We start from the raw sequence: 14,596 nt of genomic DNA, 5'->3' as shown, positions 1-14,596 counted from the left end.
CTGTTCCTTTCCCTTTGACAGTGGCGTTCCTACGGGGGCTGACACCCGGGGTGGATTGCCGATGTGCCCCGCCCCCCCGGGTGCAGCGCCCCCCCCCCCCCGGAACAGCGTGATGCCCCCCCAGCGAAAAAACCCAGATCTCCCGGTGAAACCCCCCTCCCCCGGGTGCACACCGCTGGGGGGGGGGGGGGCTGTGCCGCGCGCCTGCCGGCTCTTCATTTTCATGCTCCCGCTGCCCTGGAACAGGAAGTAACCTGTTCTGGGGCAGAGGGAGCATGAAAACGAAGAGCCAACAGGCGCGCGGCACCCCCCCACCCCAGTAGCGTGCACCTGGGGCAGACCGCCCCCACCGCCCCCCCCCCCCCCCCTTGGTACGCCACTGCCCTTTGAATCTTATAAACAATTATAATGGAACAATGTTCATGCTAAAATTGCTTCAAGGTACTAAGAATAACAATAAATCTTGCCTTTCCCTCAGTTTACTATTTCCTGAATTACCCAAAGGTGCAAGGGTACATCCGGTGTTTAAGACACCTGTTTCTGGGACAATATCCAGACATGTATGTTAAGAGAAAAGATCAAAAATTCCTATTTTGTAGGAAATTTATCCTTATGTAATTCTAGTGTACTCCCTGGTGAGAAACTTGACTTTTCAAGCTTTTCACGTCCCCGAGCAGACATCTGGTGGTATTGTGGAACTAAAACCCTGTACCCCACTTTACCCTCTAACTGGTATGGACAATGTGCTTTAGTTCAACTAGTAGTCCCTATCATGTTAGCATTACAACATTCTGATAAACCAGCTCCCTCTAGGAGAAAGCAGGATATTCCCGGTTCTTTTGATGATAGGATTTATATTGACTCTATAGGTGTGCCAAGGGGGGGGGGGGGGTGCCAGATGAATTTAAAGCTCACAATCAAATTGATGCAGGTTTTGAATCGAAAGCGAACAAATGCTAGGCATTGCCCCACACAACCCGTATTATCAAAAAAAAGATGGGCGCCCATCTTTTTTCGATAATACGGTTTATCCCACCCCTTCACATGGCTGCCCACGGAGATGGGCGCCCACGGAGATGGGCGCCCATGGAGATGGGCGCCCATGGAGATGGGCACCCATTTTCGATTATGCCCCTCCACATCTCCGAATCTCCTTATGCACTTCCCCCTATCTTTCCTTACCATCCTTCCTACTCCTTACCCTTCCCTATCTCTTTTCCTTTGTTATCCCATCTTTGCTTGCATTTATATTTAACTCACATTTTCTCAAAACTTACAACTACTCATTTACTACAATTTGTAATATTCTCCTCCAGACTTTATAATTGTATTTACTATATAAGCCGCATTGAGCCTGCAATATGTGGGAAAGCGCAGGGCACAAATGTAATAAATAAATAAATAAATAAAATCTTCATTATTCTGGTGGTCTACTATTAACAAGAACGTTGACTGGATTAACTATATTTATTATAATCAACAGCGCTTCATTAATTATACTCGAGATGCAGTTAAAGGTATTGCTGCTCAATTATATGCCACATGAACTTGCTGAGAATACTGGTGTAGATACCACCTGGACAGGGTGGATGGACAATATGTTTGGGAAATGGAAAACTTTCATATTATCTGGTTTGACCACCTTGATAATCGTTATTGTTGTATTTGTACTTCTTGGCTGTTGTGTAATACCCTGTATAAGGAGCCTGGTGCAACAGTTAATTGAAACTGCTTTAAGTAAAAGAGAACCTATAGGACATGCATATGTATTGTATGAGAGCTATGCATTAGAGCAGAAATTGAAAATGTTGGAGATAATGTGTAATCTCTTTGTGATATACTTCATTTTGCATTATTATCTTCTTCTAGGATCATTTAGAGGGTAAGGTATTATGAGTAACATAAGGCCCGGGGAAGGTTGAAGAGGGGTAACTTACATCTCATTATAACCACTTTTTCTTTCTTGTCATCCATAGCCCGATCCCTGTAAAAGGGAGTTGACATCTCACTCATGCAGTAAACTGAGATCGCCCTTTAGTGATCATGAGGTTGTATGGCAACGACGGGTCAGACGGGCACAGGATTCCCATCCTGCTGAGGGAATCTGAGTGGCCTGCAACCTAAGACAGCCTGCGACCGGGGCACTAACATAGTAAGAAATAGAGGCGAGCCCCAGGCCCAGGTATAGGACTAGGCCGTGGTTTATGTTTCCTGTAATGCAAGGATAACAATCTTTAAGCTGATTAGTGAGTAATCTCCCTAAGCTCAACATGCATTGAAAAGGAACTCATTGCTCCCCTCTGAAATAGATGGAACTATAGCAGAGGTTCAACACAAGTGAAGCCCTTACTCTCGAAGGCCTTCAAGGGGAGAGATGTAAATAATGAGCACAGGTGTGCACTTTGAAACAAGACAAAGCAAAAAGGCAAAAGGCTGATAAGCATGTGAGCCAGAGATTCATGATCTGATAAGACATTCTTGCATGCAAGCAGCCATGAGAGGGAGGCCAGTGTAAATAAACAGGAGAATGTGGATTAGCAACTTAAGGGAAAATAGATGGTGAGAACAGAGAACAGAATGATCTCTGAGGAAGGTAAGTGCTAAAGTAATGTGAAGCATTAACATAAAAGTATATAAGCAGCTGAACCAGATCATCGCTTTGAAGAGACAGGTTCAGATAATACCTTTGTATAGCAGAGCCTGTTCTCCCATGAGAAACTATTAATTATATCTGTACCTTTATATATCCGTACTTTGGTAAGTAAATAAATTACTTTTCTCATAAGAGGCAGCCTCGGCCTTTTATCTCTACAATTGTGGGTAACTGGTATATGAAGATTTGGAGAGGTGGTAAAAAAACCTAAACATTTACACTGAATTAATTCAAAGGTCCCCACTGCAATTCCCCACAGTCTGCTTCTGTTTTAATGAATATTAGAGCATAAGAAAAATGTGCTGAGGCAGACCAAAGTTCATTGACCTCAGCTTCCTGTCTCTGACAGTGGCCAGTCTGGGTCAAAAGTAACCAGAAGATCTCAAAAAGTAGATCTATTTCTTATAGCTCATTTCCACAATTACCCCTGGGTATAGCACTATTTCTCAATATAGTTACACTTATAATAAATATCAAAACTTACAGTAACTATCCAGCTCATTTCCGAAAAAGAAGCCTGGCCATCTTCCGACACAAATTGGGAGATGGCCAGCCATCTCTCAGAACCGGCCAAATCGGTATAATCGAAAGCCGATTTTGGCCGGTTTCAACTGCAGTCCATTGCGGAGCCGGCAAAATTTAAAGGGGACGTGTCGGCGGCGTAGCGAAGACAGGACATGGGTGGGCATGGGCGTGGTTAACAGATGGGCGACTTCAGCCCATAATGGAAAAAAAACGGCGATGACGAGCATTTTGCCGGCTTCAATTGGTCCATTTTTATTCACGACCAAGCCTCAAAAAGGTACCCCAACTGACCAGATGACCACCGCAGGGAATCAGGGATGACCTCCCCTTATTCCCCCCAGTGGTTACCAACCCCCTCCCACCCTAAAAAAAAACCTTTAAAACACTTTTTTGCCAGCCTCTATTCCAGCCTCAAATGTCATACCCAGCTCCATGACAGCAGTATGCAGGTCCCTGAAGCAGTTTTTAGTGGATGCAGTGCACTTCAGACAGGCGGACCCAGGCCCATCCCCCCCCCCCCCCCCACCTGTTACACTTGTGGTGGTAAATGGGAGCCCTCCAAAACCCACCAAAACCCACTGTACCCACATGTAGGTGCCCCCTTTCACCCCTTAGGGCTATGGTAGTGATGTACAGTTGTAGGCAGTGGGTTTGGGGGGGGGGTTGGGGGGCTCAGCACCCAAGGTAAGGGAGCTATGTACCTGGGAGCAATATCTGAAGTCCACTGCAGTGCTCCCTAGGGTGGCCGGTTGGTGTCCTGGCATGTGAGGGGGACCAGTGCACTACAAATCCTGGCTCCTCCCAAATGCCTTGGATTTCACCGGGTTTGAGATGGCCGGCATTTTTTTCCATTATCACTGAAAAACAAAACCGGCGATCTGAAACCCGGGTTTGAGATGGCCAGTTTCGGTTTCCATTATCGCTGAAACTCAATGCCGGCCATCTCAAACCTGGTCATCTCTGACATTTGGCCGGCCCCAACCATATTATCGAAACGAAAGATGGCCGCCCATCTCGTTCGATAATACGGTTCGTCCCGCCCCATCGTGGCGCCATTCTCTGAGATGGCCGCCCTTAGAGATGGCCAGCCGCGTTCAATTATGCCCCTCCACGACTTACTATCAAAAGATCATGTGTTCTTTATTAGTACAATTACACATATTAATTACAAAATTTCCCTAAAATAATACTTATGTGGGGCCTACTCCCCATGTCTCTCATATACACCAATCAACCCTTGCATTCATTCTACATCCTAAACCAATCTTAGTGAAAATGACTGTAAACCAATATAATTACTTCAGGCGGCCAGAATATTTTCCTCAGCTTATAGTAACCACATCATTTTCCATCAGTATCTAATTTTAAACACAAGTAAACAATTCCTGCACATCTCTTTCTCCTCAGACCCTAGCTGAGCACATCCACGATAAAATCCGTAAGATTAACCTTGCATGTCAGAGGAGGGCGGGCCCAGGAAGAACAGAGAGACATCGAAGGAGGCAGCAGTGATTGTCGATCAGCTGTTCCATCCCGTGCAGCGCCTTCACACACAGGTGAGAGGCGCTGCACCAGCCATTAAGGCGGAGGGGGGGGTCCGGTGGAGGGAGGAGTGGCGGCGATGAACTCAGGGGGGCGTGGCAAGGGGGCAGAGGATGGCGGGAGGCGGAGCAGTGGTGGGAGAAGGAGAAGAGAGAGACAGGAAAGGAGGGGGGCCCGGCGCTGCAAAAGTTTGATTTTTATTTTGAGTTTTTATTTCATACAGGGAGAAGCGGGGAGCAGTGGCGACCTCGGGTGGAGGGGGGGCTGGGGCAAGGCCGTCCATACAGGATGCTCCTGATGAGCGCCTTTGCCCCCTCCCGATCCTTTTTTAATTTTGTATCCGTTTCATTAGTATTGTATGCAGAGGGAAGCGGGGAGCCACATGTTTGTGATGTTTATTTTGTTTTTCAACATGCCAGCTTGGAATTTTAAGTTGCAGGGGGAAGCGGGGAGATGACAGCTCAGGCCTTTACGACTGCTCTGACCATACGTTTAATATGTCGCGGTAAATGATTCGGTGTAATCGTCGGTATTGTTAGTGCATCCCGAATCGCCCACATTACAATGGTAGTTACTCTTTTGTATTCACTACTACTACTACTACTATTTAGCATTTCTATAGCGCTACAAGGCATACGCAGCGCTGTACAAACATAGAAGAAAGACAGTCCCTGCTCAAAGAGCTTACAATCTAATAGACAAAAAATAAATAAAGTAAGCAAATCAAATCAATTAATGTGAACGGGAAGGAAGAGAGGAGGGTAGGTGGAGGCGAGTGGTTACAAGTGGTTACGAGTCAAAAGCAATGTTAAAGAGGTGGGTTTTCAGTCTAGATTTAAAGGTGGCCAAGGATGGGGCAAGACGTAGGGGCTCAGGAAGTTTATTCCAGGCGTAGGGTGCAGCGAGATAGAAGGCGCGAAGTCTGGAGTTGGCAGTAGTGGAGAAGGGAACAGATAAGAAGGATTTATCCATGGAGCGGAGTGCACGGGAAGGGGTGTAGGGAAGGACGAGTGTGGAGAGATACTGGGGAGCAGCAGAGTGAATACATTTATAGGTTAGTAGAAGAAGTTTTCGTTAGCTGCTTGCTTCGTCGGAAAAAGGCCTTTAATGCATGCAAGGGTTAGGAATTTCCCTCCTTAAAAGGTTGTTAGAGGGTCGTTAAGGTTTAGTGCATCTGGCCCTCAGAGACAATTAAACTAACCTCATCTCCAAAGTTCTAAACTAGGGAGAGGAAAGAAAACTAAAAGGATTTTAAGACCCAGTGACCAGACAGATGGTAAGTACAAGTTACTAGCTGTTTATTTAAACCCAATTTGGGGTATAGAAAATGTGGTGGTGTTAACACATTAGGTTCTTTTGTTGCATAAACATACATTTAAACATAAACTAACAAAATAGATTTTTCTAAAAGGTACAGTGATATTGCTTAAGAACAATACTGAAACCATCAAATAAGTATTAACCAAATTATCTTATTTGCTCTCTCTTACTCTTTAGTTATAGCTTTCCATTGTAATGTGTGTTTCAAGAATTGATTCTTTTTGAACTAATTTATGTCTTTCAGGTGTGAACAGGAGCAAAAGAGGAGTGGGAACGGAGCCAGGCTCTTCAATGAACAGACTGGAGACATTCAAAATTGGAAATATTATTTAATAAATGAAGTCTCTACAAGGTACCCTGTTTCGGCACTGCAAGTGTCTTCCTCAGGAGTCTGAATACTTTGTCTGGAGGAGTTAGTGGACAAAGCATACAGAATAGAGAGTCGCTCTATTTTCAGATGTAAGTCACATTGAACCCAAGTTTGCTTGGGATAATGAGCAATATAAATGTTTTTTTTAATCCTTTATCCTCCACCTTTTAAGGCACTGCCTATACAGCTGAATGGTGATGGTACAAGGAAATCACAATGATAAACTGCAAATAATCGTACCACTTGTACTGAAAGACTTATGACAAATTAGTTTCTTTCAAGAATTTTTTCATTGTGATTAACATTTTTGCAAAGGGGTTTGACATTGCTAGAGATGGTACAAGGAAAGCAAGTTTGGTCCAGTGAAGACTAACTCAAAATAACCTGTTTCTTAGTTGGGCTCTAGTATTATTAAATTGAAATGCACCATACCATGCCTCTGTGGTTATGTTCCACTAATAAGTTGGCTTGAGTCACTTGGTCTCATTTTCAAAGCACTTAAAGTACTTAAAGTTCCATAGGTTACAATATATGTAACTTTGTTAGTCTAAGTGCTTTGAAAATAAAGCTCACTGTTGTCCCACAAGTTTTTTTTTACTTTTCTTGGGTATCCACATAATTTATTTGTGGGTTTTATTTTGGGGTAGAAAGTGATCTTGTATTTTGCTCCCTACAGTAGATAATCCCTTTTTATTTTTATTTCTCCTGTTCCGTACTGCTTACAGAGATTGTGATTTCTCAGTGTTTCCTTTTCTAATTTTAAGTACATAAGTACATATATAAGAATATAAGTAAATATGTATTGCCATACTGGGACAGACCGAAGGTCAATCAAGCCCAGCATCCTGTTTCCAACAGTGGGCAATCCAGGTCACAAGTACCTGGCAAGATCCCAAAACAGTACAATACATTTTATTCTACTTATCCTAGAAATAAGCTGTGGTTTTTTCCCCAAGTCATTTTAATAATGGCTTATGGAATTTTCTTTTAGGAAGCTATCCAAACCTTTTTTTAAACCCCGCTAAGCTAACTGCTTTTACTACATTCTCTGGCAATGAATTCCAGATTTTAATTACACATTGAGTGAAGAAATATTTTCTCTGGTTCATTTTAAATTTACTACTCTGTAGCTTCATTGCATGCCCCCTAGTCCTAGTATTTTTGGAAAGAGTAAACAAGTGATTCATGTCTACGTGTTCCATTGCACTCATTATTTTACAGACCTCTATCATATCTCCCCTCAGCCGTTTCTTCTCCAAGCTGAAGAGCCCTAGCCACTTTAGCCTTTCCTCATAGGGAAGTTATCCCATCCCCTTTATCATGTTTGTCACCCTTCTCTGTACCTTTGCTAATTCTAATATACCTTTTTTGAGATGCGGTGACCAAAATTGCACACAATATTCAAGGTGTGGTTGCGCCATGGAGCAATACGAAGGCATTATAACGTCCTCATTTTTGTTTTCCATTCCTTTCCTAATAATACTGAACATTCTATTTGCTTTCTTAGCCACCGCCACACACTGAGCAGAGGGTTTCAATGTAGCCTCAACGATGACACCTAGATCCCTTTCCTAGTCAGTGACTCCTAATTTGGAACCTTGCATTACGTAGCTATAGTTTGGGTTCCTCTTTCCCACATGCATCACTTTGCACTTGCTCACATTAAACGTCATCTGCCATTTGGATGCCCAGTCTCCACGTCTCGTAAGGTCCTCTTGTAATTTTTCACAATCCTCTTGAGATTTAACAACTTTGTGTTGTCAGCAAATTTAATTAACTCACTAGTTATTCCCATCTTTAGATCATTTATAAATATGTTAAAAAGTAACGGTCTCAGCACAGACCCCTGGGGAACCCCACTATCTACCCTTCTCCATTGAGAATACTGACCATTTAACCCTACTCTTTAACCATTTTTTAATCCACAATAGTACACTACCTCCTATCCCATGACTCTCCAATTTCCTCTGGAGTCTTTCATGAGGTACTTTTCAAATGCTTTTTGAAAATCCAAATACACAATATCGACCGGCTCACCTTTATCCACATGTTTGTTCACCCCTTCAAAGAAATGTAATAGATTGGTGAGGCAAGATTTCCCTTCACTAAATCCATGTTGGTTTTGTCTCTTTAATCCATGTTTTTGAATATGATCTGTAGTTTTGTAGTCTCTACCATTTTGCCTGGCACCAACATCATGCTCACTGGTCTATAATTTCCCGGATCATCTCTGAAACCTTTTGGCCCTTTATTCTGAAATTGGTGAGGATTGGTCTGTGAGTGACCAAGGTGAGAGATTCTGCTGGCGTGTAATTTTTGCGTTGATCCATGGGAGTCTGATTTGTCTGGCTTTTTCAATAGGAAGCATATTGTATATTCACTGCTGCCTTTTTAAAGGTACAGTTACTGATATTTGTGTGTTCAGAATTGGTGCTATTAAGTTTGCCACATAGGCTCTGAGAAGCTTCTTTGCAGAATTTAGTGTTACTTCACAAAGCAATTTGGCAGACAATCCTTTATTTGTCTGCTCCTTTCATAAGGAGAAGGGGGTGGAAGGAACTCTGCCAGGAACTCTAGGGATTTCAACTGGTTCATGTCAGCTTCAGAAAGGAGAGAAAGCAGTAGAACCAGAGGAAGGGACAAGAAGACTTATTTTATTAATACAGCTTAATAAGGTATTTTATATTTGTAATTAAAGTTGAAGGATATGTGCCACTGCAGTAATTATTTTCCAGGATACTGTGATGTGTATTTAGAGGTTGAGCAGACGCAAGTCTACTATAATGATAATGTTTAAGTTATGGGATAATGCAGCTTCATTTAAAAATGTCAGTGTTTCCAAGGTTTCTATAAGTGTGCATGTTGCTTATGTTGATGCAGGACAGACCTTTTACTACTACTACTAATAACATTTGTATAGCGCTACCAGGCGCACGCAGCGCTGAACACGAGACACATAGAGACAGTCCCTGCTCAAAGAGCTTACAATCTAGGTAAAACAGACAGACAAGACATTTAAGGCAAGGGAATTACTGGGTAAAGAGGAACAGGGGAGAAGGAGGGCAAATGAGTAGGGTTAGGAGCCAAAGGCAGTAGTGAAAATGTGGGTTTTCAGCATAGATTTAAAAACAGGTAGAGATGGAGCTAGACATATGGGCTCAGGAAGTCGGTTCCAGGCATAAGGTGCCGCAAGACAAAAGGAACGAAGTCTGGAGTTAGCGGTGGAGGAGAAGGGGGACGATAAGAGAGATTTGTTCAGAGAACGGAGTTCATGGGGAGGAATGTAGGGAGAAATGAGAGAAAAGAGGAAGTGAGGGGTCATAGAGTGGATGCATTTAAAGGTCAGCAAGAGGAGTTTGGACTGAATATGGAAGCGGACAGGGAGCCAGTGAAGTGACTTGAGGAGTGGGCTAGTGTGGGCATAACGATTCTGGTGAAAAATAAGTCATGCTGCAGAATTCTGGACAGACTGGAGAGGAGAGAGATGGCTGAGCGGAAGACCAGTGAGAAGTAAATTGCAATAGTCTAAGCGAGAAGTAACAAGGGTGTGGATAAGGGCTCTGGTGTGGATAAGTGCACTCTGAGGCATTATTTAGGAGTATACCAAGCACTACTCACACCTATATGCCTAGTACCCCCTCCATGTTATCTCTGCCCCCCCCCCCCCCCCCCCAATAAATGTTAGGTCTGGCTACAACCCTGGTGTGGGATGTGCTTTAGTGTGTATTTTAGGGATGTTTTTGTGTCAATGCATATTTGATAATGTTGTTATGGAAGTTTATTATGATTGAATAAAAACATTTTTTTTTTTAATTTTTAGAGGGTCATCAAAATACAAGTCATTAATACTTTGGACTATTTGATGACAATTGAAGAATTTAGCAGCCTAATAGGAGGGGAGCATATTTTTAATAGGAGAAATATCTATGCAAAATTGAAAAATACAATTTGCTTAAAAGCACAAGTATATGAAACCATTAATATACCACAACATCCATCCATACCCACACACACTAAATAATAATAATTCTATACCAACCTCATATTTTTCTGGATCTCCAAATTCAAGATATGGAAATTCTGCTGCTTCATCAGTAGATAATGGTGACACTATACCTGCTAGTCCTTTTAACATGTTTACAACCCAATTAGTACCTGAAACAAAAGAGCACCAAACATTTTAGCCTAACAAATAAACAGGAAACATACTGTGTCATTTAAGTTCATAGTAACATAAGAGGAGGATAATCGAACGGGGGCGCCCATCTCTAAGGACAGCCCCGTAAAGGGGCGGGGCAACCCATATTATTGAAACAAGATGGACGTCCATCTTTTGTTTCGATAATACGGTCGGGGACGACCAAATCATGAAATTTAGGTCAACCTTAGAGATGGTCGTCCCAGGTTTTTGGCGATAATGGAAAGCGAGGACGTCCATCTCAGAAATGGCCAAATCCAAGCCATTTGGTCATGGGAGGAGCCAGCATTCATAGTGCACTGGTCCCACTAACTGAATGTAAAAAGGCCTTCCCTTACCGATCCGGAAAGGAACGGGCATGCATGAAAGAAATTAGATGCAAATGAGCTGCTCGCTGTTAGCTCATTTGCACACAATTTCCTTCTTAAGGAGGGGAATCGATGGCAGTTGAGGACATCCAAAATGTGGATGTTTCTGTGAGAAGGACATCCATATCTTTGCTATGCCTCCACTACTCTCTGCATGTATTTATTTGGATTTTGGATCACAAGTAGCAGCAGTGGGATTTGAACCAGCCACCTCTAGCTTACAAGACCTGTGCGCTAACCACTAGGCCATTCTTGCACTCTACTCCACTCACTGGAAATTTGGCCATCCCTGTGGGGGGCAGTTGAAAGAAGGGCGTCCATGCCTTCGTTATGCCTCTGCTGACACACACATACCTCCCCCCCCCCCAGGGACTTGCATACTGCCCCCACCACCAGGGATGGCCAAATTTCAAGGGAGTGGCATGGCATAGAGGAGTGGTGGCATGGCCTAGTGGTTAGAACACTGGTCTTGCAATCCAGAGGTGGCCAGTGCAATTCCCACTGCTGCTACTTGTGATCCAAAATCCAAATAAATAAAGAGGGTGTCAGAATCATAGCAAAGGCATGGATGCCCTTCTCACAGAAACATCTGCATTTTGGGAAGGACATCCTCAACTGCCACTGCAGGGAAGGACAAGGACATCCTCAACTGCCATTGCAGGGACGGAGGCATAGCAAAGGACATACTCTAAAAAAAGACAAAAGTTTTTGAAGTTGTTTCTCACAAAAACGTCCAAATCAGCATTTTCAAAACATATTTTTAGACGTTTTTCTCTGAAGTCCGCCAGAAGTGTATCTAAATCTCAAGGTAGAGTGCCAGGGGCATGTTCAGGGTGGAACTTGGGCGTTCCTAAGACTTAGATATTTTTCAGCCATAATGGAACAAAACAAAACCGTCCAAGACTAAAACTTAGATGTTTTGAGCTAGACCTATTTTTATTACGAATAAGGCACAAAAAGGTGCAATAAATAATCAGATGACCACTGGAGAGAATCAGGAATTGAATCAGGAATGACCTCCCTTTATTCCCCTAATGGTCACTAACCCCCTCCCACCCCCCAAAAATGCGATGATAAACATTACTCTATGTTAGGTCTATTAGAACAGCATGCAGGTCCCTGGAGTAGTCTAGTGTTGGGTGCAGTGCACTGCAGACAGGTGGACCCAGGCTCCTACCTCCCCCTACCTGTTACACTTGTGGAGGAAACTGTGAGCCCTCCAAAACTCACCAGAAACCCACTGTACCCACATATAGGTGCCCCCTTCACCTGTATGGCCAAAGGTAGTGGTGTACAGTTGGGGGTGGTGGGTTTTTGGTGGGTTTTGGGGGGGCTCAGCACACAAGGTAAGGGAGCAATTGTGAGATGTGTACCTGGGAGCATTTTATGAAGTCCACTGCAGTGCCCCCTAGGGTACCCTATTGCTGTCCTGGGATGTCGGGGGGACCAGTCTACTAAAAATGCTGGCTCCTCCTACATCCCAATGGCTTGATATTGTGTGTTTTGCACGTGGACATTTTTTTTTTAATGGACCAAAAAACAAAACATCCAAATCACAAAACATTGTTCGGAACAGTATTTACGAAAACAAAAGATAGACGTTTTTGAAAATGACCTTCTTTCCTATTCGGATTTTGGACGTTTTTGCAAAATGTCCAAAGTCGGACTTAGACGTCACATCGAAAATGCTCCTCTTTGTGAACCTCTTGTGGATAAAAGAACTAAAAGAGAAATAGGGATTGGCAGGGTAAATGATGTCCACTGTAAGGACGCAGAGTAGTGCTTAGGTGGAATTTTGGTAGTTACAGGCATAAGTGCACATGTGTAATGTGTAAATGCCATTATTCTAAACTTTTATACATATAATTAATGCATAAATATTAGCAACTATATTATAGAATTACCCCATTTCGGCACATTGACAGTCATATACCCTTCAAGAATATTTTGTAAAATTATCTGCAGAAATCCTTTAAAAATTATCTCCAAAACTAATGCAAATATGCAGCTGAAGATCCAAGATCTGGTGAAAATGATGACTCTTGTAAACTTCTTCCAAATGTATTAGATAAAAACAAAAAAGTATTATCTAATACCTACAAATTGTTTGCTAGCCTTCATTTTTACCACAAGACAGAAAATAATCATTTCTCAATCTTGTCCCAAAATAATAATAATAATTTTGATGCATTTTATAATCTCTACAGATTCTGGAGTGTACTTCAGAAGTCACTAGTCCAAAAGGCAGGGCTTTTTTTGAGGGGGTACTTGGGGGTACTGAGCACCGGCACCTTTTCCATTGTCTGCTAAAATTGACCCATGGTCCCCAAGTTTGGAGCTCAGACCCTACACACCAATTCTGCCTTCTCATCGATTCTGTGACTGGCTGTAGGGGGCCTGGCTATTGTGAGGTGGGTCCCTCAATGATCACCCCCCCCACACACACACACACACACACACACCCAGAAGGGTGGCCTGGCATTTGAGTACCAGCACCTTTTTCGCTAGAAAAAACACACTGCCAAAAGGTATTATTACTCTTTTACAGAACTGCCAGCACTGGTTTAATAAATACATACCAGACTTGGCATAGCCCACCACCATCAGATCATCGCTCCTGGCTTCAAAGGAATCTAATGCTTGTAAGGTTTCCAGGCTGGTAAAGGTGCATGGATAGAGCATTCCATCACAAGTGAACAACAGCTCCTCATCTGATAAGTCCTTAGCAGCATCTATTGCCGCATCAAGTTTGGAAATAAACTGCTCAGTCATTGTCAGTTCCCTCTGAACTCTGCACTGAAAGAGAAGAGACCTAGCGCTTTTTGCAGTAAAATGCTTATGCAATTATGTTCGGGGTGGGGTTAGTGCTTGGATTTTTTATGGGCTGATTCTCAGAATTCCAGTACTATTTGGTAGGGTGCCCGATTAATACTGTGTAAGCAGTGCAGAAAAATAGTTCCTGAATGCTCAACTGTAAAAAGAACCAAGGTAATAATACAATTTAAGAGGTCATGGGTAGAATGTTTCTAGAAAACCACTGATTAAAGGTTAAAGTAAAATGAATATGTGAAAAGGAGAAATTCTCAGAGTAATAACTCATCCAAGCGGAATGCCACCTTAAGGTCAAAGGCTATTCCTAGAGGGTGGATAAATTTCTCTATCATTGAAAATCTTCAATATGTGAATCTTCATCAGGGACCTGGATTAAATCTGCCACAATCTGCAAACAAATATAAACTGCGCCTATGGAACAGTTTATGTTTGTTCGCCATCGTGTTTTTAAAATGGCTGTGTGGCTTCTAGCAGCTGTCTCATGAGACTGCCACCAGAAGTCTCGGCAGCCATTTTTTCAACATGGTAGTGGCGCCGCCCGTAGCGCAGAAGAGCAAAAAAGAGACAGAGTAGCAGCAGCAGGCAGGAAAGAGTGGGTTTCTTACCTGCCCCCGTAGCCACAGAGGCCACTACACCACTAGGGCGAGTGGTCCCTTCCAGGTAGGACTGTGTAGTGTGTGGGGTTGTGGTATGCGGGAGGAGGATGGCGCAGACTGCAGCAACTGCGGTGGGGGGAGGGTGGCAGGTTTTGGCACAGTATAAGACAAACCAATGGAGTGCAGTAGGGG

At 43.2% G+C, this 14,596-nt stretch overlaps 1 protein-coding gene across 1 annotated transcript in view; it reads right to left on the bottom strand.

The window, feature by feature from the left end:
• LOC115466676 (sulfotransferase 6B1-like) overlaps window positions 1-13,804 on the bottom strand; it is an 81,596-nt gene extending 67,792 nt beyond the window's left edge. The window contains exons 1-2 of the mRNA XM_030198077.1: window positions 13,556-13,804; window positions 10,450-10,565 (exon numbers count right to left, since the gene is read on the bottom strand). Of these exons, the coding sequence (XP_030053937.1) occupies window positions 10,450-10,565; window positions 13,556-13,748 (309 nt within the window). The 5' untranslated portion in view covers window positions 13,749-13,804. The remainder of the gene's footprint in view (window positions 1-10,449; window positions 10,566-13,555) is intronic.
• Between the last annotated feature and the right edge of the window lie 792 nt (window positions 13,805-14,596).

This window comes from Microcaecilia unicolor, chromosome 3 (assembly GCF_901765095.1).
Source record: "Microcaecilia unicolor chromosome 3, aMicUni1.1, whole genome shotgun sequence".
NCBI classification, from domain to species: Eukaryota; Metazoa; Chordata; class Amphibia; order Gymnophiona; family Siphonopidae; genus Microcaecilia; species Microcaecilia unicolor.
This window is presented reverse-complemented; position numbering and strand designations above follow the sequence as displayed.